This window comes from Cygnus olor, chromosome 4 (genome assembly GCF_009769625.2).
Source record: "Cygnus olor isolate bCygOlo1 chromosome 4, bCygOlo1.pri.v2, whole genome shotgun sequence".
NCBI classification, from domain to species: Eukaryota; Metazoa; Chordata; class Aves; order Anseriformes; family Anatidae; genus Cygnus; species Cygnus olor.
This window is the reverse complement of record NC_049172.1, coordinates 74,897,078-74,923,493: the sequence shown is the minus strand read 5'-3', so window position 1 is coordinate 74,923,493 and position 26,416 is coordinate 74,897,078. Positions and strand designations below refer to the sequence as shown.

The window sequence follows — 26,416 nt, the reverse complement described above, 5'->3', positions numbered from 1 at the left end:
GTTCAGCGTTTAAGCACATGTATAGTTTTATATTAGTCACTTTTACTTGACGTCAGAGAAATTAAGCCTGTGCCGAAGAACCAAATTCAGAAGCGCTTCAACACCTGGCTTCCTATGTAGAAATCAGTTGTAGAACTGGCGCATCACTTTCTTTTACAAGTTTTATTACTTTTTTTAATCTTGAAAGTATGCTTAATGCATAGGCTCTGCATTGCCCCCATCTTCTGTTCTATTCCCAGAAACTATTGACTGACCTGTTATCAAGAAGCAGAGCTAAGCTGCTAGTAGCAGTCTGTGAAACTTAGAGAATTGAAAGAGCAATTGGCATTTTAAAAAATAAAATTGGATTTAGCCCTTTCTGTAGAATAATCTGTTTCACTGATATTACCGGCTGGAGGTAGCTCACCTCATGCTTCATTCTTAAGGGTGTTCGGAGGGAGATGCAGTCTCTTTTCTCCAGCTCTGCCTTGTGGGATTGCTTTAAAAGGGATTTTTCTCAGAGGCACTGAAAGGATTGAAGCCCCCCGTTCTGCCCTTCTGAAAGCTGAACATCTCCCTTCCATTGGGGCCGTCTTAGTCAGCGGTGCACATGACACACCTGTGAGCTCTCTCAGCATCCCAAAAAAGAAAAATAAGTGGGCAGAGGTTAAAGACATGACAGGGTATCATTGAATGCTTCTGAATTATAGACAGCAGATTAAAACACCAAGCTCTGTTTTTGCTGTGTTTGAAAGGATAGAGAAGGACTCGGAGGCTTTACTCCTTCCTTTTCTTTTTTTTCCTCCGACAAAAACTATGCTTACAAAATAAGGGAAAAAGTTCTCTTTATCTCAATGCTGGGAACTCTTGTTTTGTTTCCAACCTTGTTGGAAACAGCAGTGGAAGCACACCTACAGTTAAAAGAATTTGGTGAAGCATGGACATTTTATATATTGCTCTCTGAAAGTTAAGCCTGTCTCTGAAACGTGGAGTGTGTGGTGAAGTGTTTTGCTGGCTTGGGACCTGATAATGTCATTATATTTCAGAGTGGCTGGGGAGTGGATCCTGATTCCATCCATCCTCTGGTCTCTTATTCACAGCAGGATCTGTAGTAGAAAGCTTCCAGTGAACTTGGTCACTGAGGGTGAATATCTTGAAGCAAAGGTTTAAATCCTGTTTTTCTCGTTTTGATGTGGCTTTGCACCCCCTGCCCTTTTAAAAGAAGATGTGACGAACCTTGGCAGTTCCCAGCTCTGAGAACTGAATTCCATGGACTGGTTCCAAGTCCATGTGTTCAGTCCATGGTATTCAGTTCTCTAGCTTGGCTGCATCAAACTTCACAACTGCTAAGTCTGTGTGTGGCTTTTTTCTTTTTGTCTGGTTTCATTAACAAAAAAGGTTAATCTATTTCAGGCTCTTTAGTCCTTCAGTGTCCTCCCAGTGTACTCTCAAGATCAGAAATAAACACGTTTGTCATTGTAGCATTACATCCAATAATGTAAAGTGGCTTTATGTGTACAGCTCTTAGGAATGCACTCCAGAATGCTAACTGAACGGTTTTCAGAAGTTTTTATTTCCCAAATTCCTTACAGACAACAGTGCATCCTTTGTCCGTACAAACAGCGGTGCTGCACAAAACAGATGAGTTTCTAAACCTTTTTGCAGACCAGAAAAACAGGAACCAAGTAGCTCCAGATGAGTGCACCAGGTGTTTTTCTCTGTAATTCTCTGGAGCTAACAGAGAGCGTAAAACCAGATGTGAGCCCTGGTGACTGGCTCCTGCCTGAGAAAGGCTGCAGGAAGCCCCTTTCAAAAGCAAAATGAGTATTTGCAGTTTCTGCATCTGCCTTCGTTCTCAGACACCATCACGCTGCTCATGTGGGCTGGAAGCACTCTCCCAGCACCGACTAGTTTAACATATCTTCACCAGCTTAGGAAGGTGATTATGGCATTAATACACATGGCATTAGTAAAACAGACTAAAGCATTTAACATTGCCAGTCCTCTCTGAAGTTCTGTGTGTGCTCTGGTACAAACCAGTGATCGTTTTAAAAGGGGTTTTGAAACATCTCTCAAGCAAAAAGGGATCTTGCCAAAGCACACTGGGGTTAGAGGTAGCAGTTGAGAAATTTAGGGGCAGGGAGAACAGAGCCACGGCTGCTTAATGCGCCTGTGCTTCCGTGTCCTGTAACGGAAGAAAAGGTTCAGGACGAGCCCTGGCAAATGTATTTGAGCCTTCACTGAAGTGGGTCAGAGCATCCAGTCTTGCCACGGAGCAGACTGGTTTCCGGTGATATATCCTTAAAGGTTTTTGCCACAGAAAAGTGCTCACTAGGAAAAGTTAGAACAGCACGTCTAACTTTGTCCATTAAATGCATTTTTTTTATTTGAAAGGAAAAAGGTATGCTAACCCTCTAATTCATCAGCTGCATGTAACTCTTGTTTGTTTCCCTAGAAAACAAAGGTAATTCAGCTGGAGGACTTAGCTTCGCATCTGGGTTTAAGGACACAGGTAGGTACTGCCTTTTGGGGTGCAATTATAAGCAATGACTTTAAAAGCACAAGAGAGAAAGTGGGTAATTAAGGATAACATCTCTGCAATGTTCTGGCATTGCTGAAAATGCTTGGATTTTGTGCAGGTCAGCAAAGCCAGCCCAGGAAATGTGCCATTTTGTCAGAGAACCATCAAGCCAGTAAGAGATTGCTGGCGTACCGGGATGTTAGTGAAAAGTGCTCAGTCTGCCTCTGGCACAGCTGCTTGTTGGCTAATGGAGCTTACAGATTTTTGCAAATCTAGAAAAAGATTAATTCAGGGTATTGGGAATCAAGAGCAGAGGTAAAGCAAACTGAGATTCTGCCTGCGTAACTGGACGTGTTATGTTTGCATGCAATCATAGGTAGGAGCTGTTTTGCTCCACTTGCTTGTGTATTCTTGGAACACTTAAGAATTTGTAACTTCTGGTGCATTACTTAAGAACGTTGACCCTCCTCTGCCACCATGTAGAACCTGTCCAAGTGAGCTCATGGTGTGAGATCTGTTTCCTTTTTTTTTTTTTTTCCTTTCCCTCTGGTTCCTTTCTGTTTTCTCCCCACGTTGTGTTTTGACTCTGAAGAATAGTTGTGGCTTAGTCTAATTTGATTTGAGCTCATTTAACATATTTCTAAGTGTGTTTTTTATTGTTCTGTACCAAATGTGGTCTTGGGGTGCACCTTCACAGCCCCTGGCACTGCTGTAAGCCCAGGCTGAAGCACACCCTGCCTCTCTTCTATACCAGAACTTCATTTGCTCAGTCAGACAGTGACAGGGCAAGGGAGAATGGTTTTAAACTAAAAGAGGGGAGACTTAGATTAAAGGTTAGAAGGAAATTCTTCACTCAGAGGGTGGTGAGGCACTGGAACAGGCTGTGGATGCCCCATCCCTAGAGGTGTTCGAGGCCAGGTTAGATGAGGCCCTGAGCCACCTGATCTAGCAGGTGGCATCCCTGCCTACGGCAGTGGGTTTGGAACTGGGTGATCTTTGAGGTCCCTCCCAACCTGAGCCATTCTAAGATGTAGTGAGCCAGCTGAAGTTGAAATCCGGATTATAACTTGCTTTGCAGTCCCATAAATGCAAGTGGGTGGAGAAGCAGAACTGCAGAAACCGAGTTTATCCAAACTTAGATAGCAGTTTAACGTGTAGTGGTACTGCGGGCTTGGAGTAACCAGAGAGTTAACCCAGCGATAAATTAAACAAACTGCTCTTTGGCTTGGTAGAAGAGTTTTCCTCTGAAATGGAGCAGGAAAAAAAAAAATAAAAAAAATAAAAAGCTCTGGAATGTAATGAGTGTAGCCAGGTTCTGGGAAGACATCACAGTATTCCGTGGAACTGGCACGTTGCATTGGCATATACAGCCTTTCCCTGGGAAGATGTGCATAGCCCCGTTCTATGATACAGCCAGGTAATTTAGAGGTAAAAGCCTCTTTTGAGGGTAAAGAAGTTACTTGAACAGCCCAAGTAGCAGAGGTTCACGTCATCCTTCTAAGAGCAAACCATTTCTGACAAAGGGCTTACTATATCCATCTGTGTGGAAACGCTGATGTGTATCCTTCACTGGAGCGTTTAATGCTGAGGAATTAAGTGTAAGCAGCCTTCTCTAGTCTGTCTGAACGTGTGAAATGTTTTCTGCCTTCCTCTTGACCAGTTTATTCCTTTTTCTCTCCTGAACAGGAAGCAATTAACAGAATCCAGGACCTGATGGCAGATGGCACTCTAACAGGTGACAGCCAAAACACAAGTGGGAGTGTATTTTAGCTGGGGAATAGGTGGTGCAGAAAATGCCTTAACTGTGGCTCGCTGTGTAATTTCTGTTTTAAACTTTGCAGGATACTTGTAGGACTTGATCAATAGCTATAGTTATTATTCCTGTTCCAGCAGATGTGAAACTCTGTTTAAAATGAGATGTAATCGCTTCTGTGATGCGATTCACAGAGGTTGGGGGTGAATGCTCCCAACAGCTCTGGGGCCAGCACAAGGCTTCCACATACTGTTTAAGCCCTGCTGAAGGCCTTAGGGGGTTACTGAGCAGCCAGCTGCAAATTTTGTCCTCCAAAGTCTGAATTTGAAAGGATCATTTGGATGTTTTGGACTTAATTTGCAAGTCTGTTTTAAAGATGCAGTGGCCAAAGCCAGTGCTGGGGTACGGCATGCTGTGGGATAAGCAAACACCGCAGAGCTCTCCAAAGCTGAGAGCTGTAGGAAGTGAAGTGCTTGTTCCTAGCCACGGACCTACGCAGTCAAAGTTGGAATGTAAGCAGGGACTGAGCACGTGGGTAGCTCCCCGTCTGAAGAAGACTTTTATTGCTGGTCGGTCTTTTTCTTTCTAAGGATAAAGTAGTGGAGGTGCCAATGCAGACATTTACTGACCTGATAGTTGTTTCCCAGCCTTGACCACAATATTTTGGTGGGTGCTTGTGGAAACCCATTGAATGACCTAAAAGTGATGTGAATCAAAACATAAGGATGTATACTGTGCTGGGTATGACTGTGGCCTAAAAGGCATGCCAATAAGTCTCCCTGCCTTACATTTGACCCCATAATGCGTTAAGAACAGAGAGGTCTCTTCTCACTCCTGATGGAGCAACCAAAATACAGAAACTGAGCTTTCAGAGGGTACGGTGGAATGGCCGAGCTGGGCTCTGGATGGGCTCTGAATCTCCTCCTGGGCTCTCCTGCTTTGCTTTTTTCCTTAAGCTGCCTGTGCCTGGAATGTCAGCACCAGTGCAACGTACCTGAAGTAGCTGCTGCGATACTCCCAGCTAGCTATGCACAGTGGAAAAAAAAATGCATCACTTGCTGAACCGAATTACTCTTACCCAGGCACTCAGGTGTTGTCAAAGCCCCATTCAGAAGCCCAACAATAGAGAAGGAAATAAAAGCCTGACTGCTAGCATGCTGTTCTGCCTGCCCTAGATATGAAATGCAGCCTCAGCACTTCAAACGTCCCTTCCAAAAAGAAGTAACTGATGTCTGTCGGGAAGTGAGAGGAGCCAAAGTGCTGACTTCAAGGTCCTTTCTTTCCCCTGTAGGTGTGATTGATGACAGAGGAAAGTTCATCTACATCACGCCAGAGGAGATGGCTGCTGTGGCTCAGTATATCAAACAGAGGGGACGAGTCTCCATCGCTGAGCTGGTCCAGCAAGCAATTCCCTGATCAATCTCCAGCCTGACAGCCAAGCTGTTGCTCCAACTGTGGCATGAAATCGTGACATGAGAAAATACAGAGGGAGTTTAAACCTTTAGAATAAGCCACATAATAAAGCAAGCAAGAACCCCTCTAGTCCATCTGCAGTGTTTGGAGGCAGGACGCTTTGTTTAAAGATTAGCTGCAAGACTTGATTGGAAATTTTGCTTTTGATTCTTTAGATCTCATATAAAATTTGTACAGCAGAAGCTAGCAAAGAACTTGGGGCTTAAACACTCGTGTACCTCAGGGATATCAGTAATTGGTACCTGCCTTCTTTATATTGGCAGTCACTGTGATGTGACTGTACCCATACTTCTTGTTGTTTCCAAATTCTGACGTCTCAGATATATTTTAAATATATTCGATGATATATTTGGCTCCGATTGCATTCTGGATTCTGCAGGCTTGCTTTGCTCTCACAGAGCTGTATAACTGCAGCGATGACAAACGCAGCCTGGAACGGTAGGTCTGTGGGATGAGGCTTGTGGATTTTGTCTTGTGGATTTTGTCTTCTGCATCAACGTTGGAAGGATATAGTAAAAAGAAAATACCACACGTGTCTCTGTTCTTACTGAAATACGAAAACCTTCTGCAGTGCTTTGTTTTTAAAACTTCTGGAGGTTATTTCAGAAAGCCTTTGCTATGTAAATGTTTTGTTTGGTTTACATGATGTCAAAAGTTTACTTGCAGCCAAGCTGTGTTATTTTTCCGTAGCCAAGAGACAGAGACACCTCCAGGGAAAGGCTAACTCGCCTCATTTATTGTGCAGCAATTCTACTGATATCAACCAGGTTCTGATGATTCATCCTTCAAAGTAAGAGCCAGCTCAGTGTGTCTGAAGGCCTCAGACACCCCCGCTCCGTGGCCGTTGTGTTTTGGATGTATAAAAATTCAGGCAGGATGAGTCACGCAATTAATGTTACAAGTAAACGATTATTAATATCTTAATTGTAGATGTCAGTATATTTCCTGCATAAGAATATTTATTTTTTAATAGCCTAATTGATGCTTTGCTAATTCTCTTTTCTGTATTCAACAGAATCTGTGTGGATATGCGGTAATTGGGGAGGACAGGGAGTTGGCTTTGTCACTGCCAAACTTAGAGGTGAATTAAGTAGACTAAAAGCTGTTATCAGTGAGATGAGATAGCAATAAAACAATGGAAGGAAGCACATTTCCTGTTTAATCTCTGCGCTGCTGCTCGATGTGATGCTGTGCAGGAGAGCTCGGTCACGGCGCAGCACCACGCGTTGATGCGAGAGATCGGTGTCATTACCGTGTTGTGCAACAGTCACCAGCAGAGAGATTACTTGATTGCAGGCTTGTAAAGCCTCTTAATTAACCAAAAATTTGATTTTGCCATGATTTTTTGTTCTGTCCTAAACTTTTCTTGTAGTAAAATAAATGCTATTGAAAGAGTTGCAGAGGTGAGAAGTTGTCTTGTTTTTAATGTGATAAAGGAGCCAGCCAACAGACTTGTGTGTGCCGGCGGAGGGCTAGAGGTATTCCATTAAATCCCTGGGATTTCCAGAGGGCACTCAGTCTGTGCGAGTGTAACAAGTAACACCATGTTCACCGGGCACTGCAAACTTGTTCTGCTGTGCTAGGACAGCTGCCTGCCAAGAGCAGCGCGCAGGCTCCGTTTACACACCTCTGTGTCTTAGCTGGGACAAGAGCTGCAGCTTCTAACGCAAAAATAATCCAAACTGTTTCAGTACTGGGGTTTTACAGAGCTCTGCCACAGCCCAAAGGGTCGCTTGTGATTCATTGACGGGTCTGAAGGACTGATTAAAAGCAGGTAAATGAACAACGTGATAGCAAAGTGCTGTGAGCCAAGCTCGTGGTCTGATAGCAGGCACCTCAGAAGTGCCCACTGCCTAAGCTGTTTGGAGCTCTGAAGGATTGCTTCCATACTAAGTGAAGCATTTGAGGCAAGCAAGGTAGCAAAACCAAGCCCGTTCTTTTGGTTATGCATCACTGGACGCATTTTGTACATCTTCCTGCACAGGCTTTCTGGAGTGCTGCAGAGCCTGGGTCTGCGGGAGGTGTGGGCAGGTAGAGGGGTTTCTGCTCTGACCCAGTGGTCATGGTCTGCCTTGGGAAGCAGAGCCACTATCCTTCAATTGTAACTGGTTTTGGTTTTGTTTTTTTTTTTTTCCTATTAAAGGGAGTTGTATTGTTTTCTGGGAATCCACCTATAGAGTCCAAGGAAACAGTTGAAAACCTTGAACAGAATTACTTGGGGCCCTCCGTGCCGGAAATTATTTAATTGGCACACAACTAATAAGCCGTATGATAACTGGCCTTTCGTATCTCCCATGATGAGAAGTGCCACCTGAAAGGGAAGGCGCTTATCCCTGCAGGCACCAGCTTGGAGGAGACCCCAGGGTCGTGGCCATGGCAGGAGGTGGCCTTGGTGCTCAGAACCAGCCCCGACCCCCTCTTGCAGGGAGCTGCCGCTGCAGGAGAACCCAAGAGGGACTCATCCTGACCGCTGCCTGATCCTGGCAGGACGCTGATCCTGCCCACGTGCTCGTGGAAAATTTTACGGGGTCAAGCACGGAAGCCAGCCACCAAACTCATCTGTATCAGCATGATCCCTTCTGTCGTGTCTGGCACAGCAGCAAAATACTGTAATTGAGGGCAATCACAGCAAAAATAAAACGTGTGCTACCGACTCCTTTAGATTTGGGGTCTTCTGTTTGTAAAACTTCAAACGCTCTGGTTTCTGCCCTCTCGAAGTGTCCACCCTTTGAAAAATGGGAGCAGGTACTGAAGGGTCTCAGATCCCTATTTTCTCCTAATTTTTGCCCATGCATTATGCAGCATTCATCTCCGTGTTCTTCCTCCCTGAACTAGCGCAAGGGCTCCAAGGTACTCTGCTTGTACATGGAAAGAATAATAATGATTAGTGGCTCGTTTGAGCGAGCTTGTCCTAATTTTGCCGTTCCACCTGCAGGCAAAGGCCAAAAAAATTAAATTCTTGTCTTCGTTTCACACGAGGCGAGCTCTAACCGAGGAAAACTCCGGCTTCTTTTTCGTGCATCTCGGTGAAATAACAGAGCGGCTGCCCAGAACGCAGCAAAACGTGAAGCATTTTCCTATCATAAACATTTAAAAGCACCAAATGCCACAACTTCCAGGTTATTTATTCATGGGACGAGTTTGAGAGCCCGTCAGCCTCGTGGCTCCCAGCTGTTCCCTGTGACTACGGATACCGGGGACAGGTTCTGGGAGGCTTTTTGTGTATTTCCCTAAATTGCTGTTTTGTGTTGATCCTTTTAGGAAAGCGCTAAATATCGCAAGACGGTAATGAATCACAGAGCTGCAATTTTCCCTTCTGCACAGAAACAGCCACGTTCTGGGCACTCAGATTTATGTTTTCTAACCCCAGAAGCGAGTTCGGAGCATCAGTGCCACCCGGGGGCTTGATTACAGGGATCCCCCCAGGCAAACCAAAGAGCTGATACCCAGGGAAGTTTGGTGCCTGAAGCACTGTAAGGTTTGCGACTTCATTCTTTTCATCTTCTCTGATTAAAATGGGGGGGGGGGGGGGAAATCCTTTTCCTGCCCTAAATAGAAAGGAGCATTTACTGATCTCCACGGGTGCAACACAGCCCGTGCCCAGCCCAGATTCAGACGCGTTTTTGCCTCCTCCATCCTTCAGAAGGCTCCTTGCTCCCAGGCAGGTTTGGTGGTGAGACAGAGGAGCAGCTCCAGATTTATTTGTCCGCCGGTAACCCAGTTAATTCCCCTTTCGAGTCAGAGATCTGCTCTTCCCCTGTCTGATGCTAGATAAGCCTCCCCCTGCAGCTTATCTCCTTCCAAAGCGCCTTGCCGTCGTTTGATGTTCTCGGTGCCGATCTTGCACACGCCACCAGGAACAGCACGCTTCTGCTGACGGCTCCAAATCCACCCAAATCCACTGCCAGCAAGAGGGGAGGCTGCGAGGAAAGCAGCCCCTGGGAAGAGGAGCTCCACAGAGGAGTGTTTTGGGGTCGGATCAGTGCTGGGAAGCCAGCTGGCGAGGTCTGAGAGTCAAATTGTGATGCGCGCATTGGTCCCGTGAGCGGCCAGAGCACTGACACAGCAGGAGAAAGATCTCAGGAGGGCTGAGATTCTCTGTGGGGCACAAGCTGAGCCTGTCCCTAAAGAAAGACATGGATCGGGGCTCATCATGGGGCACCTGGGGCTCAAAACTCCGAGACATTTGGAGCGTGGTGCTCGCTGAGGGCGCTGGAGGCAGGACAGTGCCACAGCACCTGCGAATCCCGAACCGGGGCAGCTCCTTGCGAAGCTCTGGGCAGCATTTGGGGTGGGACAGAGGCCCCAGGAGCGAACAGCAGCTCTCCTGGGACCTTTTGGTGCCGTCCTGGTTTGCAGTGCCTGCTGGTTGTTCCACTGCCTGTTTCTCTTTCTTTTCTCCTCTGCCAGTGCAAGTCCTTCCCTTGGATTCGAAGGATTTCAGCCTTCAGAGACGGCTGAAATCAGGGTTTCAGGATTCAAAAAATCCCGAAATCAGCCATTTCAGGGTTCAGAGATGGACAGTCTAGGATGGTGGAGCTCATCCCCTTCTCCTGGGCTGCAGACACCCCACACATTGTGCTCCCAGACAGCTGGCATTTGGGGGATATTCGGGGGACAACCCGTCCGTGATGCTGGTGCCAGGGCTCATGCGGGACTGGGTGAATTTAGGGACATTCTGGGACAAGGGGGCGATGCGGTGGTGGCAGCCAGAGGCATGGCCACCGCCTGTGGGAGCAGAGGACGGACACAGCAGGACTCAGACAGCCACAACCCAACCTTGGGGCACCTGCAGCGTAGCAACCTGCCCGGCTGAGCTGCTTTCTCCCTAAAAATCTGCAGACCCGGGGTGCAGCCCGGCAATTCCCCGTGGATTTCCCTCAGCCTGGGGTGGAGGTGGGAGGAAGGCTGCGGGCATGGGTGAGCGCTGCAGAAGTGACTGCAGGAGGAGCTGCTGCCTTTGCTGACGCCGAGCCGGCAGCGAGGATGATCCAAGCCTTTCTCATCTGCTTAGGTGCAAAATCAGCCCAGAAAGGGGGCAGAGGACACCCCGAGGGGACACCCCACCCCAGGGGACCTTTTTTGGCGGTGGTGGTGACCCAGCACAGCCAGGTGCATCACGTCCCCTTGCTTAAAGCCGTTTAATGCTGCCCTGACCTTGGCCGTTGGCAGCCCCGTGTGTCCCCAAAGGGGTCGGGACGGGCACTGGGGGGGCTCGTGGCTCACCTCATCTTCCCCCCAAACGTGAGAGCAAATAGCGGCCTGCAGAGAAGACACAGTCTGTGGCCCTGTAAGAGCCCCTGTCTGTGCTCAAAAGTCCTTTTCATTTTTTTTTTTTTCAAAAAATATGTTTTTTTCAAAAAAAAAAAAAAAACTCATCTGGCTGGTAAGCCCACATCTATAAACTGCTCTCCTTGGTGGTGTTTGCAGCTGGTGCATCCTTCTCCTGGTGGAGAGCGGGGGCAAAGCTGGGCATGCCCCAGGTCTCTCCAGCTGCTGGATCTTTCCCTTTGGGACCGCAGCTCCAGGAGGTGCTGAGCATGCTGGCGTCACCTCCCAGGGCCCGATGCAGCACAGGCAGGCGTTTCTCTCGTGCTGAGCTAGCCCTGGCCCTGGCCGACGAATTTCTGTGGTTTCCAGTCCCAGCTAGGGACTGACACAGCAGGCACGGCTCTGCAGAAAAAGAAAACCACACCGTGGGCCATGAGGACCTTCAGACGTCTGTCAGATGGCTCCTGTGACAACTTCAGGTTCCTTCATTGGAGGGATTACAACTGCCTTTTTTTTTTTTTTGGAAGCCTCCTGCTCAAGCATGGGGCAGATCCCCCCCTTATTTCACTCAGTAATTATAACCTGAGGGGCTGCAGGTTTTAGCAGCAGCCAGGGTGGTGGGACGTGTCCCTAAGGGATGGAGAGCCAGGAGCTGAGTGTGATGGCACAGCTGGTGGGGCAGGGACCTGATGGGACAGGGACGTCACCAGCTGGGGCCCAGCTCCACAGGACCCAGGCGAGGCGAGCAGGGAAGAACCATGGATGAAGCCACATTCAACCAAGACCCATGGGGACCATGGCCCCACTGCCCCTGTGCAAAACACCAAGCCAGCCTCTGCCTTCGGGATGGAGGAGCCAGGATCTGAAGCCTGAAGTCTTCACGGCTCTGTACTGCCCCTGGGGAATGTCTCATCTCCGAGTCCTCGTGGCGCAGCAGGCACTTGGCCTCCCCCCAAATCTCCTGGCCCGTTCATCCCTTCCCCAGAGGTGCTGCATGGCTTTGTTTTTTCCCCTCCCTCATTTTCCCCAATTTTATTATTTGTGTGACTGGCAGAAAGGACTCACACTGAGCTCATTCACACATGGAGCCACCCCAGGGAACCGCTACTCTCCAGCAAACCAAGACATTTGGGGTAAGTACAAAGCTGGGATGCAAAGTGAACAGAAAGCACCAGCAATATTTGATGTCCTGGGCTAGAAGGTTGCTTATGCAAGGAAAAGTAATATTCCACGCTGCTGTCCAAAGCAGCGTAAGGAATGACTTGGGGGCTGAGCTTAGTTTGTAAACTACCATGAACTGCGTGAGCAAGCTGCCGGTCAGCCCAGCTGCTTCCCACAACAAGGGCCTGTTCCTGAAAGCCCAGAGCCAGGGATCATCTTCCAGCAAGGACCATGGGCTCCATCCCTGGCACACCCTGAAGAGGGCTTCACCACCTCCCTGTGCTCCTCAAACCTTCTTCCCAAACCCAGGCACCGATCTCAGACACGGCAGAAAGAAGAGATCATGAGGGAGGCCGAATGGGTTGGAGGGAGAGAGTTAGAAGAAAGCAGGCCCTTTTGGAGCAAAGGCTGTGCCTTCAGATAATAGATAATAACAAAATAAAAAAACGGATGGATAATAAAAAGATTATCCATCCTTTTGCCCCCAAAGTATCTTTTTTGGTGGTTTTTTTTTTTTTCATTTTAAACTTTAGGTTTAAAAACTTTAAAACTTCATTTAAACTTCAAAGCTTCATTTTGAACTTCAGGTCTTGAACTGGGTGATGCTATCGGGCAAAGCCTCATAGCCTCACGTTTCTTTTAGGACAACAACTGTGGCTTTCAATCTAAATTGCTTTTCTGGGAAAGCTCGTTCTGAAATGCCCACAGCAGGGGAGCGAGGCCGAGAGGCCTGCTGGAGGAGAGCGAGGGGCCACCCCCATGAGACCCCCGTGGTGTGGCCATGCCGGGATGTGGTGCTGCAGAGGGCTCATGTCCCACGGTGCCACCCTGGCCCTGGGCCTGCTGACTTCCCCGTGCTGAAATCACAAAATCACAGAGGGGTTTGGGATGGAAAGGACCCTAAAACCCACCTAATTCCACCCCCTGCCCCTAGCCCAGGCTGCCCCCAGCCCCATCCAGCCTGGCCTTGGGCACTGCCAGGAATGGGGCAGCCACAGCTCCTCGGAGCGGCCTGGGCAGGGCCTCACCGCCCTCACAGTGACAAATTTCTCCCTAATGTCTAGCCTAAATCTGCTCTTTTTCAGTTTAAAAGCATTCCCCTTGTCCTATCACTACACAGAGTCCCTCCCCAGCTCTCCTGCAGCCCCCTTCAGACCCTGTCAGGCCACTGTGAGGCCTCCCCGGGCCTTCTCTTCCCCAGGCCCAATGCCCCCAGGAGACAACACCCAGCCCTGCTCAGCCCCCTGCTGATGGCTGCACCCAGCGCTGTCATTTTGGGGGCTTTTCCTCAGCTTTTATAGGATCTGATGAGGACCTGCTTTTTCCCTTGAGGGATGGCCTCAAGGGCCTCTTCCTGGCCCCCTGGACATGGCCGAGGGTGCCAGCTGAGCCCCCACAGCAGGTACTGGGGGGCGAGATGTGTCCTCACCTGCAGCAGCAGCAGGAGGAGAAGCTGGGGAAGTGGAAAGCTTTCTTCATAACCTCATCTATATATATATTTTTTTTTTGGTTCTGCTTTAATGAAAAGCAGAAACTTTAGGCAACAAGCAAGCACTTCCTCACGAAGAGTTATTTTTTTTTGTGGAGAACCCCCCCGCTTGCCACCAAAGCCGTTCTTGCAGATTTTCCAGCACACACCAAAAGGGGAATTAAGGGATAAATTGTCATATCAGGGGTTCAACCAACGCACCGCACTGGTTTTCTACCCCCAGGGCTCTGCAGTGACCAGGCGTGGCCATGAATCCCCCCCCCTACTATGTGCCAGCCCTCCTGCAGACGTGGGATCTGCGGCTCCCTTGTAGGAAGCAAGACCCCCAGACCTAGAAGGCAATAAAACCCCCGTCTCTCAACCCTTATTCATCGCCTCTCTTTATTAACCGCTTTAACGAAAGGGAGGGCTCGCAGCCCAGGGGTATGCCCAGCATGAGGGGGTCAGAGGTGCTTCGGGCTCCAGCTGCCCTGGATTTCCACGCCGATCTCCCCACCCCTCTCCTGTTTATGGGTGTCGCCGCCAGGGAAGCGATCCCGATTAAATCCGGATGCTTGTTGCTCCTGGGCTTGCTGGCCAAACCAAACAGCGCTGTGATGCAACAGCCACGGCTGACGCTTGCACAAACTTTCCAGATGGGGAAATTAATCTTTTCAATAGAAACAGGAAAAAAAAAAAAAAAAAAGCAAAAAAAAAAAAGCAGTAAGCACAGAGGGCAGGCCCGGGGTGTCTTGGAGTGGATCTCGGCGAGACGGGCGGCAGCACACGCTGTTCTGGCTGCTGCCGGTGAACTTTGCTGACGGCTTGCTCAGGCTGTCCTGCTGCCTGGCTCCAGGCTCCAGCCCTGCAGAAACCGGTGCTGGTGCTGCCCCGAGCCCTGTGGATGGTCTCTGGGATGTTCCTGAGCCTGTCCTGTCCTGGACAGGACTGAATGCCCCTTCCTGCTGCAGATCCAGGGGCTCTCGCCTGGAAGGAGCAGGTGGGGAGCCACCAGGGGTCCTAACTTCTGGGCACCAGAGTGGGGAATATCCTGGGGGAACTTTATCCAAAAAGGCTTCACATCAAAATACAGCAGCTAGATAGGTGAGGCGGTGTGTCCTACAGCACCAGATGGACAAATTAGGGCAGTCTGGTGGCCTGTTCATCCTACAAGACCACCCATCCTAGGAACCACCAGCTAACGGTCCTTCCAGCACAGCACCTCTGAGAGCAGCTGTGTCCTCCTGAAGTTCTGGGATCCATGTAAACTATTTGCAATGCCCTGCAGCAACGATTCCCTGGTTTAACTGTGGATGTGATGAGGAGCAGCTTCCTTTTCTCCCTGCCCCTGCCCTGCTCAGTGGCTCTGGGTATATGGATGGAGGGGCCACCGAAGAGCTCTCCCTTACTCACTCCTAATTTTGCAGCCCCATTCAGACCCCGCTCCGTCCTCCTCCATCAGGACCCGTCACATATCTTTGAACCTTCCTTACCCTCCCTTCATCTTCCTCCAGCTCCTTAACGAGACCTGATGAGGGCGAGCCAAAAGCCGCCCGTGCATTACCCCGGGGCAGCGCACGCGGCGGCCGCCTGAAACGCCACCGACTTGCTGATCCCGTACGTAACCGGTGACACTGTTTGGTTTCCCTTGCTGACTTTGTGAGTGTGATTCCCCCGTTCGCTGCTCCTAAAGCCGCTTATCCCTGCGCTAAACCCCCAGCTTAGCCCAGCAGTCCTGAGTGCCTCGCCGAGCCGTCTCCTTCGCTCCCTCGCAAGAAGCCTCCTCCTCCCCACGGCAGCCTGGGAGGACATGGATGGTCCGGCACCCCATTTCCACACCCAGCACCCCACCTCCATGCCCATAACCCCATCCCCATGCCCATAAACCCCATTTCCAGACCGAGCATCCCATCTCCATGCCCATAACCCCATCCCCGCTCCCATCACCCATCCCCACACCCATCACCCCATCCCACGCCCACCATCCCACCCCACAAGCCCTCCCACCAGTTCCAACGCACAAAGGATTTTTTTTTTCCCTCTTGCTAGTCCCAGGTTCAACGTTTTTATGGCTTCCCCCCCATGCAGCAGTTCTGATTTGGGATCTGCTGCACATCAGCTGGCCAGGTGCCTTCTTCAGAGGGCTGGCTAAGGTCTTGCTCATCCTCACAGACACCAGCACGCAAAACCCCAAAGGCCAGCAGTCTGTTTCACTCCTCATACAGCACAGCCAGGAGCTGGGGACCCAGCGATGTGCTGACACGGGATATTTTGGTGCTGCAAACCACGCTGCAGCCTCCCCAGCCCAGTTTCCGACCCTTTTTCCCCCAGACCGGTCTCACAGCGGTGGCTCAGCTCGGAGGCAGCTTTTCCCTTTGTGATGCTAAACCCTAGGAAGGGATAATCAAATTATATCCACACGATTACGCCAACAAGGACATGAAGCATCCCATAGAGAGCTGTCCCCTGTTACTTTGTGGGGGCTGACGGATCACTCGGGCTGGCAGATCTCCTCTCTGGGCCTCAAACACAGCGATGCGAGGATTTTCCCCTTACTGCGCCCCTCTGCGGTCCCATTTGGCGAGCTGGGGGCTTGGGGAGCTGCACCACTGGGGAAATACCACGGGGAAGGGGCTGGGGGAGATGCAGGGGCAGGTTCGGCCCCTCCATGCTCACGTCTCCTGTGCAGGAGCGCTCCTGTTCGGGGTTCCCCCAGAGCACGGGGGATGCAGGGGGACCCCAGCATGGCACGTCTCCTGTGCAGGAGCGCTCCTGTTCGGGGTTCCCCCAGAGCACGGGGGATGCAGGGGACCCCAGCATGGTCTCGAGGTGACCCCATGGGTTTGTCGGCGATGTGACCACCCAAATGCCCTGGCGGAAAACCCAGACGGAGCCCTCAGAAGCCCCAAGGAGAGGCTCATGTAGGTGCCACAAATTGCTGCAGCCAGCCTCAACCCAGCCGAGCTGACCCCCGCATCTCCCCTACCCTAGAGCACACATTTACGTCCTCTCTAACCCTATTTACACCCTCTCTAACCCTATTTACATCCCCTCTAACCCTATCTACATCCTCCCTAACCCTATTTACACCCTCTCTAACCCTGCTCATGCCTCTTTTTCCATCCAGCCCTGGCCTGGACGATCCCCTGACACCTTTGGCACTTGCAGTCAGCAGCACCTTGCGACGAGGAGCCCCAGGACTTTCAGGACAGGGGACGGGGTGCTCCTTCCCCACATTTATCCCAAATAGCATCCCTCCATCCCACTGCAGCCAACTGGGACAGCGAGTAGGAAACAGATGCTTCCCCGGATGAATCAGCAGCACATCTGGGCACTGACAGGGCTGGCCGTAACATTTTCCCCTCCATCCCATAACATTTTCCCTTCTGTCCCATAACATTTTCCCCTCCATCCCATGCCCACGAGCCCCGGGAAGGCAGCGGGCCAGCCTCGGCTGCTTGGCTGAGGAGCGGAGGGAGAGGAAGCGGGGCTGGCTCGCCTTGCTGGGTAAATGTGATGTGCTGCCGTTGGAAACTAGGTCATGTCCCTTGCCCTGTGTCTTCTCGATAAAGGGGTGAGAAATCAGGTCTGTTTTCTGCAGCCGGTGCTTTCAGACCATGCCCCGAATTTGGGTGTAGAGGGGAAATATGGAGGCTGCCCTCTTTCTCCTCCTGGCTCCAGGTTTTGAAGCGGAGGGTTCAGAGCCCCACAGCACAGAGCTTGGGGTCCTGTAGGGCCGGGTTGTAGGGCCATCGAGCCCCTGGCAGCTGAGCCGAATGGGATGGGTAGCGGTGAGCCTTTCCCAGGCACCGGGTGAGCAGGAGGAGCTGGAGGCTGGGGATGGAGAAATTGAGGATGGGGATGAAGAAATGGAGGATGGGAATGGAGAGATGGAGGATGGGGATGGAGAAAGAGAGGCTGAGGATGGAGAAAGGGAGGCTGAGGATGGAGGAGGGCTGGAGATGGAGAAATGGAGGCTTGTAATGGAGAAAGAGAGGCTGGGGGTGGAGAATTGGAGGCTGGGGTGACAAAGGGGAGGCTGGGAATGGAGAAGGGGTGGCTGAGGTTGGAGAAATAGTGGCTGGGGATGGAGAATTGGAGGCTGGGGGTGGAGAAGGGGAGGCCAGGATTGTGAAGGGAAGGTTGGGGATGGAGAAGGAGAGGCTAGGGTAGAGAATTGGAGGCTGGGGATGGCAGCAGAGAGGCTGGGGATGGAGAAATGGGGGCTGGGGATGGAGAAATGGGGGCTGGGGGTGGAGAAAGGGAGGCTGGGGATGGAGAAGGGAGGATGGGGATGGAGAAGGGGAGGCTGAGGATGGAGAAAAGGAGGCTGGGAATGGAGAAATGGAGGCTGAGGACGGAGAAGAAGGGGCTGGGGATGCCAGCTGGGTCACCTTTCCCCCTCAGCTGCTGGCTACGTCTCTCCCAGCCCACCACCCAAACCTGCAAGCCCCATCCAAGGGTCGATCTTCACCAGCAGGCACCCGGGGCCACCTTCCTCACCCCGCCACCCACCTCCTCCATTTCCCCACACCTCGGGGACCCCTCCGGGGCAGCCTAACCCCACGCCGGAGGGCTGGTACGGACACCGGGTGCCCACCACGGTCCCACTGTGGGAGCAGCCCCCGGGGGATGCCGGCCGCAGGAGTGGGAGCGTTGGCGGGGCGCTGCCCTCTCCCCGCGCAGCACGGTCAAGTCTCTCTCCACATCAGCATCATCCCTGCTCGGCGAAGGGATCGGCCACAAGCAGACAGGACCGGAGGCAGGAGAGGCGGCGCGGAGAGCATCCCTTCCCCCCCGCCCCCGAAATCCAGACCTTTCCCAGCGAGCAAAGGGAAAGGCGTGGAGGGGGGTGGGTGGAAGGAAAGATTTCGGCAGCCGAAACGAAGCCTGGGGTTAGCAGGTCCCGTCCTGGGGGATGTCATTTCCTCGTTTCCCCTCTAAAAGGATCGGGAGATCAGCCGTGAAGTCATGGGATCTCGCCCAAAAGGGAAAAGGGGTGCACCCATCCCGTGCACGACCAGCCCCTCCTGCTAAAAAAAAGAGGAGCTGGGTCATTTTGGGGAGGTGTCTGCAAACGGAGAGGTTTGGGTGCCCAGCTCCAGGCTGTGCCACTCCGAGGTGGGCACTGCATCTTCCCCTCTGCCAAGAGGCTTCAGCGAGCTCGAATGGAGCCCCCCCGACCTCCCACAGGATGTGGCCCCTGTAAAGCACCTCACAAGTGTCCCTCATCTTCGTTTTGTCCCAGGGCCACCGTGCCCATGGGCAGCACTGGGGAAGGGGACAGCAGCAGGACACCCCCTGCCCATCTTGTTATGGGGCAAACCCAGGTCCTGGAGAGGGCAGGGGCAGAGCAGGAGGGGGCAGCAGGCAGAGGGCAGATCCCACGCACGGAGCTCGGTGTTAGCCTCATTAGCAGTCACATCGAGATAAAACAAGTAATTTTTGCTAGCCTCGTCACAACGAGGCTAGCGTGTAGCATTCAAATTATCCAATTACGGCAAATTCCCATTAATAATGCAATTAGGATCGTTACAAGCAGACTTCCGACCACCTACCCCTTCCTCCACCGCTCTCCTTTCCCCTCGGCAGCCACGGCAAGCCCCCAGCACCCCGTATTTCTAGGGGTGGCACCGTCACCCTGTCTGGTGCTGGGACCTGGGGTGTCATTGTCACTCCTCGCCGTGCCAACACTTCTTTTGGGCCGGTGTATTGGGTTATACAGCGACTGCTCATTTCTGCTAGACCTTTGCCATCTGGAGGAACGTTTTTAGGGTGAAACCACATGGTGGCTTCTTCCTTCCTCCTTCTCAGCTCCCTTTAATTATTACTAGTGGCATTCCTTTAACTATTGGCACCGAATCTGTTGCGTATCGGTGTAAGTGCCCACCCGTTTTCTTGTTAGCAGAGCCCAGATGTGATGTGTCCCCTCACCATCCCTGCCCAGGAGCCCCAGGCCAGGCTGGGAGGAAGAGCAGGAAGGTTTGGAGGAGGATAAAACACCGCGTGCGGCGTCAGCTAGTGGCAAGGAGAGAGTTTTTTGAGCTTGTCACTAGGAAGCATATGGCTGCCACTGAGCTCCGGGGCTTATTTAGGATTTAGTGCCTATTTGATCTATTTTAATCCAGACGTTCAGCTCATCACGTAATGAGATCCCACCAGAAGAACCACATCATGATGCCTCCCGGACAGCCAAAACGTGCTGAGCGCCTTCCTCGAGGCCCTGAGAGGCTGAGCACCGGGGGGGTGAAGATGAGCACCACGTCGGGGTGAGCTGGGCGAGCTCGTGGCTTTCCCCAGGGCTGGCATCGACACGCTGGGGTCAGGCTCCCCGTGAGCTGCCCAGGTCCTTGTGGCACCTACCCGAGCAGCTGCTAAAATCTGAGCAGTCCATCCTTCTTGGATGGGCATCACTCGTGTCACCAGCATCAAAACCAGGAGGGTAACGTGAATGCAGAGCTACGGGAGGGAGAAAGGAAAGCTCCAGCAGCTGTGGTGCCACGGGGAACGTCCCCACTGCTGCCCATGAGAAATAGGGTCTCGGTTCCCCCATCCTCGGGTTGATATTGGGATCACTGAGACACGATTCGAGCGCTGAGGTGGATGGGGAAGATGGCTGTGATCTCACGGAGAGCAACCTCACCTTGGTGTTGGTCTACATACAGAGCGTGTCACCTCCAGTTGCAGCCTCAGGAGCGGAGGGGCTGCAGAAAATTGCCTCTTCGTAGGGCTCAAGTGCCACCTGAGAAGCCCCGCTAAGTGTTTTCCAGGAGAAATGATGGTTTGGAACATTAAATTTCTCCATCGTCCAACTTGGCTCGTGTTTCGGGCTCCCCAGTAGCTGGCAAAAATGTGTCAGGGCACCTCCACCGTCCCAGTGTCATCCCTGCAAGATTTGTGATACCACCCGAAGCAGGCTGGCCGTAAGCATTTATCACTTTTAATTGTGCTGCTCGTCACGCTCAGGTGAGGACCTCAGGGGTTCATCCCACGAAAGATCCCAGACATGGATTTTTCGCCTGCTTTCAGGAAACATCCCGGCATTTGTTGGTTTTCGTGCCCTGACGAGGTGGGAAGCGCTGCACGGGGCTGGGCACAGCGAATTTCCCTGCCATAGCTTCCCCTCTCCCCACCTCGCACCGTAACGGAGCTCTCCCTGATCCTTCTGATCGCAGGGCTCTTAAACCTCCTGACATTTAATTAAAGGGATGTGAGTGGTTCGGGGGGGTTGCAGAGCGCACGGCGCAGGGCCAGGAGGGCAGTTAGCGGCGTGCCCTTGACAAGGAACAGGCTGGCGGGCGCGGGGGGAGGACGGAAAACCCATTTCCACCACGGTAACAACGTGGGGAACCCCTCTGGCCCCGGTGTGTCCCCCTGGTGTCCCTCCCTCCATCCCAGCTGGTTAATCCCACCGCAGAAGAGCCCGTAGCAAGTCAGGGAATACATTTTCCAGGGTGCGTTGTCTCCTTTGGCCAAGGTCGGCCGAGGTGATGCTACGAGCGGGGACCTGCTGGATCAGAGCCCCCTCCCCTGGAGCCCCGGAGGAGATGCTGCATGGCTGCTAACAGTGGACCCCTTCCCCCAGCCGCCCCCAACCGTGGCACGTGCAGCTCATCAGCTAAAAGCCTGGTGTGGGCAGCAGCCCACGGTTGTTTCTCTAAATAACCTTCCCCTCCCTGGCTGACTCTCCATCTCCCTCTGCAGCGGGATGGATTTCTTTCTCGAGTTCATGTCAGGGCCTGGGTGTCTCCTGGAGCTTGCTCGGCACCAGCGTGACCTGTAGCACATCGCAGAGCCTTTGGCAGCAGAAATAATTCATATTTCCAGCACGCATATTGCCCCAGCCCCTTATAACATGGGATCACCCACCGCAGAGCATCCCTCACCCTGGCATTTCTGCACTCCGGTGCTTTTGGGACCCACAGGATCCATGGAAATGCCCCCAGACCATGACTTCCAGGCATGGCGCTGCTCCCAAAGCTTGTGGCCGGCCCCCCCAGCCTCCCCAAAACCCGAGGCATTGCCCCTGCAGGTCTGAGCAGCCGGGCAATGCCGGGGGACCTCTTTTGCAAGAAGCTCTCCGCACGGCGATCTCTGTGCCAGCAGCATTAAAGCAATTTACCGCCTGACCCCAGCTCGAAAATGAAATCTATCATGCTTGACTTGACCTGCTGGCCGAATCATCATTATGCGGGGAACGCTTTTTTTCTGTCCGCCGTGTAAAAACAAGAACGAGGGGGAGGGAGGGAGGGAGCACGAGGCAGGGGGAGGCACGGTGCCTGGCCGTCTCCTCCTCTCACGTGTTTTCTGCTACTGGAGCACCAGAAAATGCTCTGAGGAGGGGGCTGCTGGCCGCCCATCCTGCCCTGGCCGTGGCCAGCAGCAGCCGGGCTGGGTGGGAGGCTGGCCCACGGGATCCTGATGTCCATCTGTCTGTCCCTTGCCTGTTGTCTGCACGCTCTGAACGCGCTGCTGAGCCCCACAGCATCTCCTGCAGCCCCTTCCCATTGCTGCGTCCCGGCGGAGATCTGGATGTAGTTCGGGTGCTGTACACAGACCATGCTTTGCTTCTCCACTGTGGCCCCATCCAGGGCTAAGCTTCCTCAAGAAAACCCAACCCCAAAACCATCCCCTTCGCCTTCTTGGAATGCCTTTATTACAGTTCTTTTTGCCAAAATCACGTAGTTTCATGAATTCAAGGGTCAGACTCAGACCCGCTGCGGCATTAGCGAGAGCAGGCACAGGACCAGCGCCGGCAACATCAGCAGCACTGCCCCGAGCCCGTGCAGCTGGAGGTGCTCTGCCAGGACAGGAGGGATCGAGGACTGAGAGAGAACCCGACCCTGCAAGAAAACATCTGCAAGAGCTTTCCGTGAGCCCCCGTCACCCGGCTTGAGCCAAAGCTGTCCCAAGCATTTTCCAAAGGAGAGGGACGGAGAAATCCCGACAGATTTCCTGAGAGCCCTTTGTTCACCCAGGGTTTCTGGCGCAGCTGGGGATGTCAGCAGTTATTTATGGGCTGTTTCTTTTTTAGCCTGCTGTGATCAATAGGTGTGACCCCTCGCACAATCCAATACCCTATCAGCAGGCATGGCAGGAGGGTAAAGATTTTCCTCCCCGCGGCTATAACGCTGTCCTTCAGGGAGGGGAAGAAGCAGTCGCTGCCTCTGTGCTGCCTCCTCCCTGTCGTGGGTTTCCGCCAGGCCACCTCTCCGTGCTTTAGTGTTTCATGGGATTTAATGACCCCGTCCAGATCACCTGCTAAAAATAAGGAAGCCTGGAATGAAGTGGGAGAAGCAAGATCCACCTGGAGCACATCTAGCGCTGCCCGTGCTGCTGAAGCTCCTGATTGCCCGGCCTTGGGGCTAGGGCATCTCTCACCTCCAGCTCTTCCCCAAAAATCACCAAATTCCTTCCAGACCAGACAGCAGTCACTTGGGGAAATACCCACCTTTTTCTCCCCGAAGAGGGGCAGGCAAGCTGGAGCAGCAAACGGGTTGCGTGCATGGGCAGGGTGCTGCTCCTTTCACCGAGCGGTGAAAGGGAAGGTCTCATCTCCCCGAGATGAGACGCTTTTTATGGGTGAAACCCTTCCATTTTGGGTGATTTAATCCCCGTCGGACACCATTTTGCATACCAAAGGTGGCCATCCCATCCGATCCTTCTCGAGAACTGGTGAAATTGGGAACCAACTGGGAGCGCTCCACTCCCTTGCACACACAGCATGGCCTTACGCTCCCTGCAGTGTCCAGGATTTCTTTTTCCTTCTCGCAGAGGGAGCGCAGAGGACCCCCTGCCCCTGCCCCAGATGGCACAACCGAGAGCAATGGCTCCGGATGGACATGTCACAAGAAAACCTCCTTTCTATTTATACAGCGCCTCTGACCTTCAGCTGTTGCTACATCGCGCTCGGCGCAGCACAAACAGATCCTAAAACATCCTGGGGTTTGTTGCTGAAAGGTGCCCGGGTTCGTTATTTTTTCGGGGGGCTCGTTACGTGCGTCTGGGCTGAGCCTTGTCGGAATGGGGCTCACAGATTACTTTTTTGTTGTTTTTCTGCCCAGATCACAACTTCTGGGGTTAAGGCTAGTGCTTGAAAACACAGATGGGCTCGGTTTAAAGACTGGGAGAGAATCCAATCGCAAGTTGTCCAGCTGGTGAAACACCCTCGCTGCTGAAAACTGGGGGAACTTGGGAATTCAGGCAGCGACATCTTCCCATCAGAGCCTTTCCCCGTGCCTTTTCCCAGCTGTGCTGACCGGCTCTGAACCCCCAGAAAAATCTTCACGGCACAGTCGGCCTGTGACCCGCTCCCCTCTCACCCTCCTCTCGCACACACCAGACCCAGCTCCATCCATCTCTGGCCACGAACCAGGTTTCTCAGGCATTTTCCTGAACTTCCTCGCATTTTTCTCCGCTTCCTTCAAACCGTGGGCACCCGGGCAGGATGCGGGATTGACCCTTGGTGGGATTGGGGCTATTTTGCTGATTTATCCCTCACCTTCCCCACTACCTTCCACCACAAAGCAAATTACAATGAATTTTGTGCAGACACATGTCGGAGGAGCTGCTTGCCACTACATACGCATGACCTGCCTGTGCTGTGTGCTGCTTTGCCCCAGATACATTAAAATTTGCCAATAACCTGGGAGCGTCACCTGGTCGCAGCAGAATTCAAGCGGGGATTAAACTAAACCTGGCCCAAAACCAGGGATGGACGCTCCCTGCTTCAGCCAAGCCTTGGGGTAGTGTTTCCACTGAAAAAAAAGTGTTTCCAGTCCCTGGAGGACTGGAAGGAGCCCAAGGCGGTTGCCTGGGCTGCCTGTAAACTCTGGCCCTGAGAAAAGCCCTGCTGACGAGGTCCTTTCTTAATGCAATTTGTGTCTAAGGTCACCCCCCCCGGGCAAGCAGGCAGCGAGGGGCTGGAGGGCCCGCTTGTTTCAAAGGGGGCATAGCTAAAAAAAAGTGGTGATTTCCCCCAAAAACCTTTCTGTGGCAAAGAGCCAGAGGTTCCCACCTTGCTTGGGGTTCCCAAGACCTTGCTCTGGTGAGTCTGGGGTGAGGTTAAGCCAGTGCAGAGCTGCCCTTTTTCCAGCTTGTCCGTGTCCAGCTCACGTGGGCTGATGCTGTAATTGCAGGAGAAAACAGAGAGTGTCTGCTCGCCACCAAGGATCTCCACCAAGCTATCCCACAGTGATGCCAACAGAGACCCTGTGTGGTACCTACCTGCTCTGTGGAGGTGCCTGAATCATCCTGGGCCACTTTTAGTGCCATTATGGGCAACTGAGGCGGGGCTCTGATCCACGCAGCCAGCGCAGCTTAGAGAGATGCTCACGGTGCAGACACCAGGACATGGCCAGCAGAATGACGCCCAGACACCACCGATGAGGAGTACCATCAGTCCTCTGAAGCTGGGTGTCTCCATGCAGCTGAATCCCGTGCCAGAGAAGCCTGCTGTTATTTACTTTGATGTATATCGAGGTCTACAGGCTACTTTGGCTGCAGAAACCCACTATCTCAGTGACACCTCCTCGGGGAGTGACCCAGCCCCGAGGAGCAGCCACTCTGCATCCATCCTTGCCCCCTTGAATACTGAAAACTGTAGTAGGCAGCCTGAAAACAGCCCTCGTTACCCAGGTCTTCGTTATGTTTAACGAGGGAAGCCTCCCACCGATTTCAGCAGGAGCCATTTCCAGGATGCACTGGACTCCCAGACTGTGCACCCCTTGCACGCATTCACAAAAAAGGTCCCCGCTCCTTCCCCGCTGGATGTGAACCAAAAGGTGGAGAAAGCTGCCAAAAAAAACCAGCTCTGCCTGCGGGTTGGCGTGATGGATGGCAGGGCTCAGCCGAGAGCTGCTTCATTTGGGTGAAAGACGCTGTGTGGGAAGCAGCCCTGCCTGAGCTCCCAAGGTGTGTAGGAGCCAGCCTCGCTTCGTGCCCGTGTGTCGCTTCGGAGAAAAACGAAATGCTGGGAGCCGTGAAGGGGGATGGAGGGCAGGGGAAATCTGGTTTCTGTGGGGATGAGGGCAGCAAGGATGCTTTTGGGGGAGTCTGGGACTTTCTCCACCAGGGAAGCCAAAGGGTTGTGGCAGATCTTGTACCCGAAGATGTCCAGGTGCACGGAGCGCGCCTGCCGTGGTTGGGTGTCTGGGTTGTGCCCTTGGGTTCTCGCTTGGAGAAAGCCTTCGGACTTTTTCCTAGCAGAACTGCTCGGCATCAGTGGGTCTTGAACCCCCTTGGACTCGAGGAGGGAGGATTTGACACAGAACCCCATGCTTTCCATGATCCTCCAAAGATCTCCACTTCTGCTCCTTCCCAAACTCCAACCAAGAGCTGAAACCAGCAGTACGGCCACGAGCTCGCAGCCCCCTGGGTCGCCCCTTCCTCGGAGAGACCTCTTTGGTCTTGAGCATGTTCAGCACGCCACGAAGCTCTAGCTGGTGATGAGACAGCCCTTGGCATTGGTATTTCTGAGCACCCCCAAACCATCTGCTCCAGTTTTATCCTTCTCCTGGGTCCCTGTGAGGAGGAGGAGACTCCAGCTGAGAGAAAGGGACAGGCCGCCCACGTGTGCTGAGTAACCATTGCCAAATTGGATGCCAGCGCGCGCGCACACACACGCACACACAAATATTTCCAGTGAGGTTGCTGTGAACAATGGTCTCTTGATTATTTGCCGTCCTAAAGGATGGCAATGAGAGAACACCTCTTCGTTGCCCGCTTGGCAAGCTCGGAGAGGAGCACGCTCAGGTTCTCTCTCCTGTGCTACCCCACCTTGGTCCCAGCC

At 52.5% G+C, this 26,416-nt stretch overlaps 1 protein-coding gene across 1 annotated transcript in view; it reads left to right on the top strand.

Moving 5' to 3' along the window:
• DDRGK1 (DDRGK domain containing 1) overlaps nucleotides 1–7,121 on the top strand; it is a 38,922-nt gene extending 31,801 nt beyond the window's left edge. The window contains exons 7-9 of the mRNA XM_040555433.1: nucleotides 2,435–2,491; nucleotides 4,187–4,235; nucleotides 5,545–7,121. Of these exons, the coding sequence (XP_040411367.1) occupies nucleotides 2,435–2,491; nucleotides 4,187–4,235; nucleotides 5,545–5,669 (231 nt within the window). The 3' untranslated portion in view covers nucleotides 5,670–7,121. The remainder of the gene's footprint in view (nucleotides 1–2,434; nucleotides 2,492–4,186; nucleotides 4,236–5,544) is intronic.
• The last annotated feature ends 19,295 nt before the right edge of the window (nucleotides 7,122–26,416 follow it).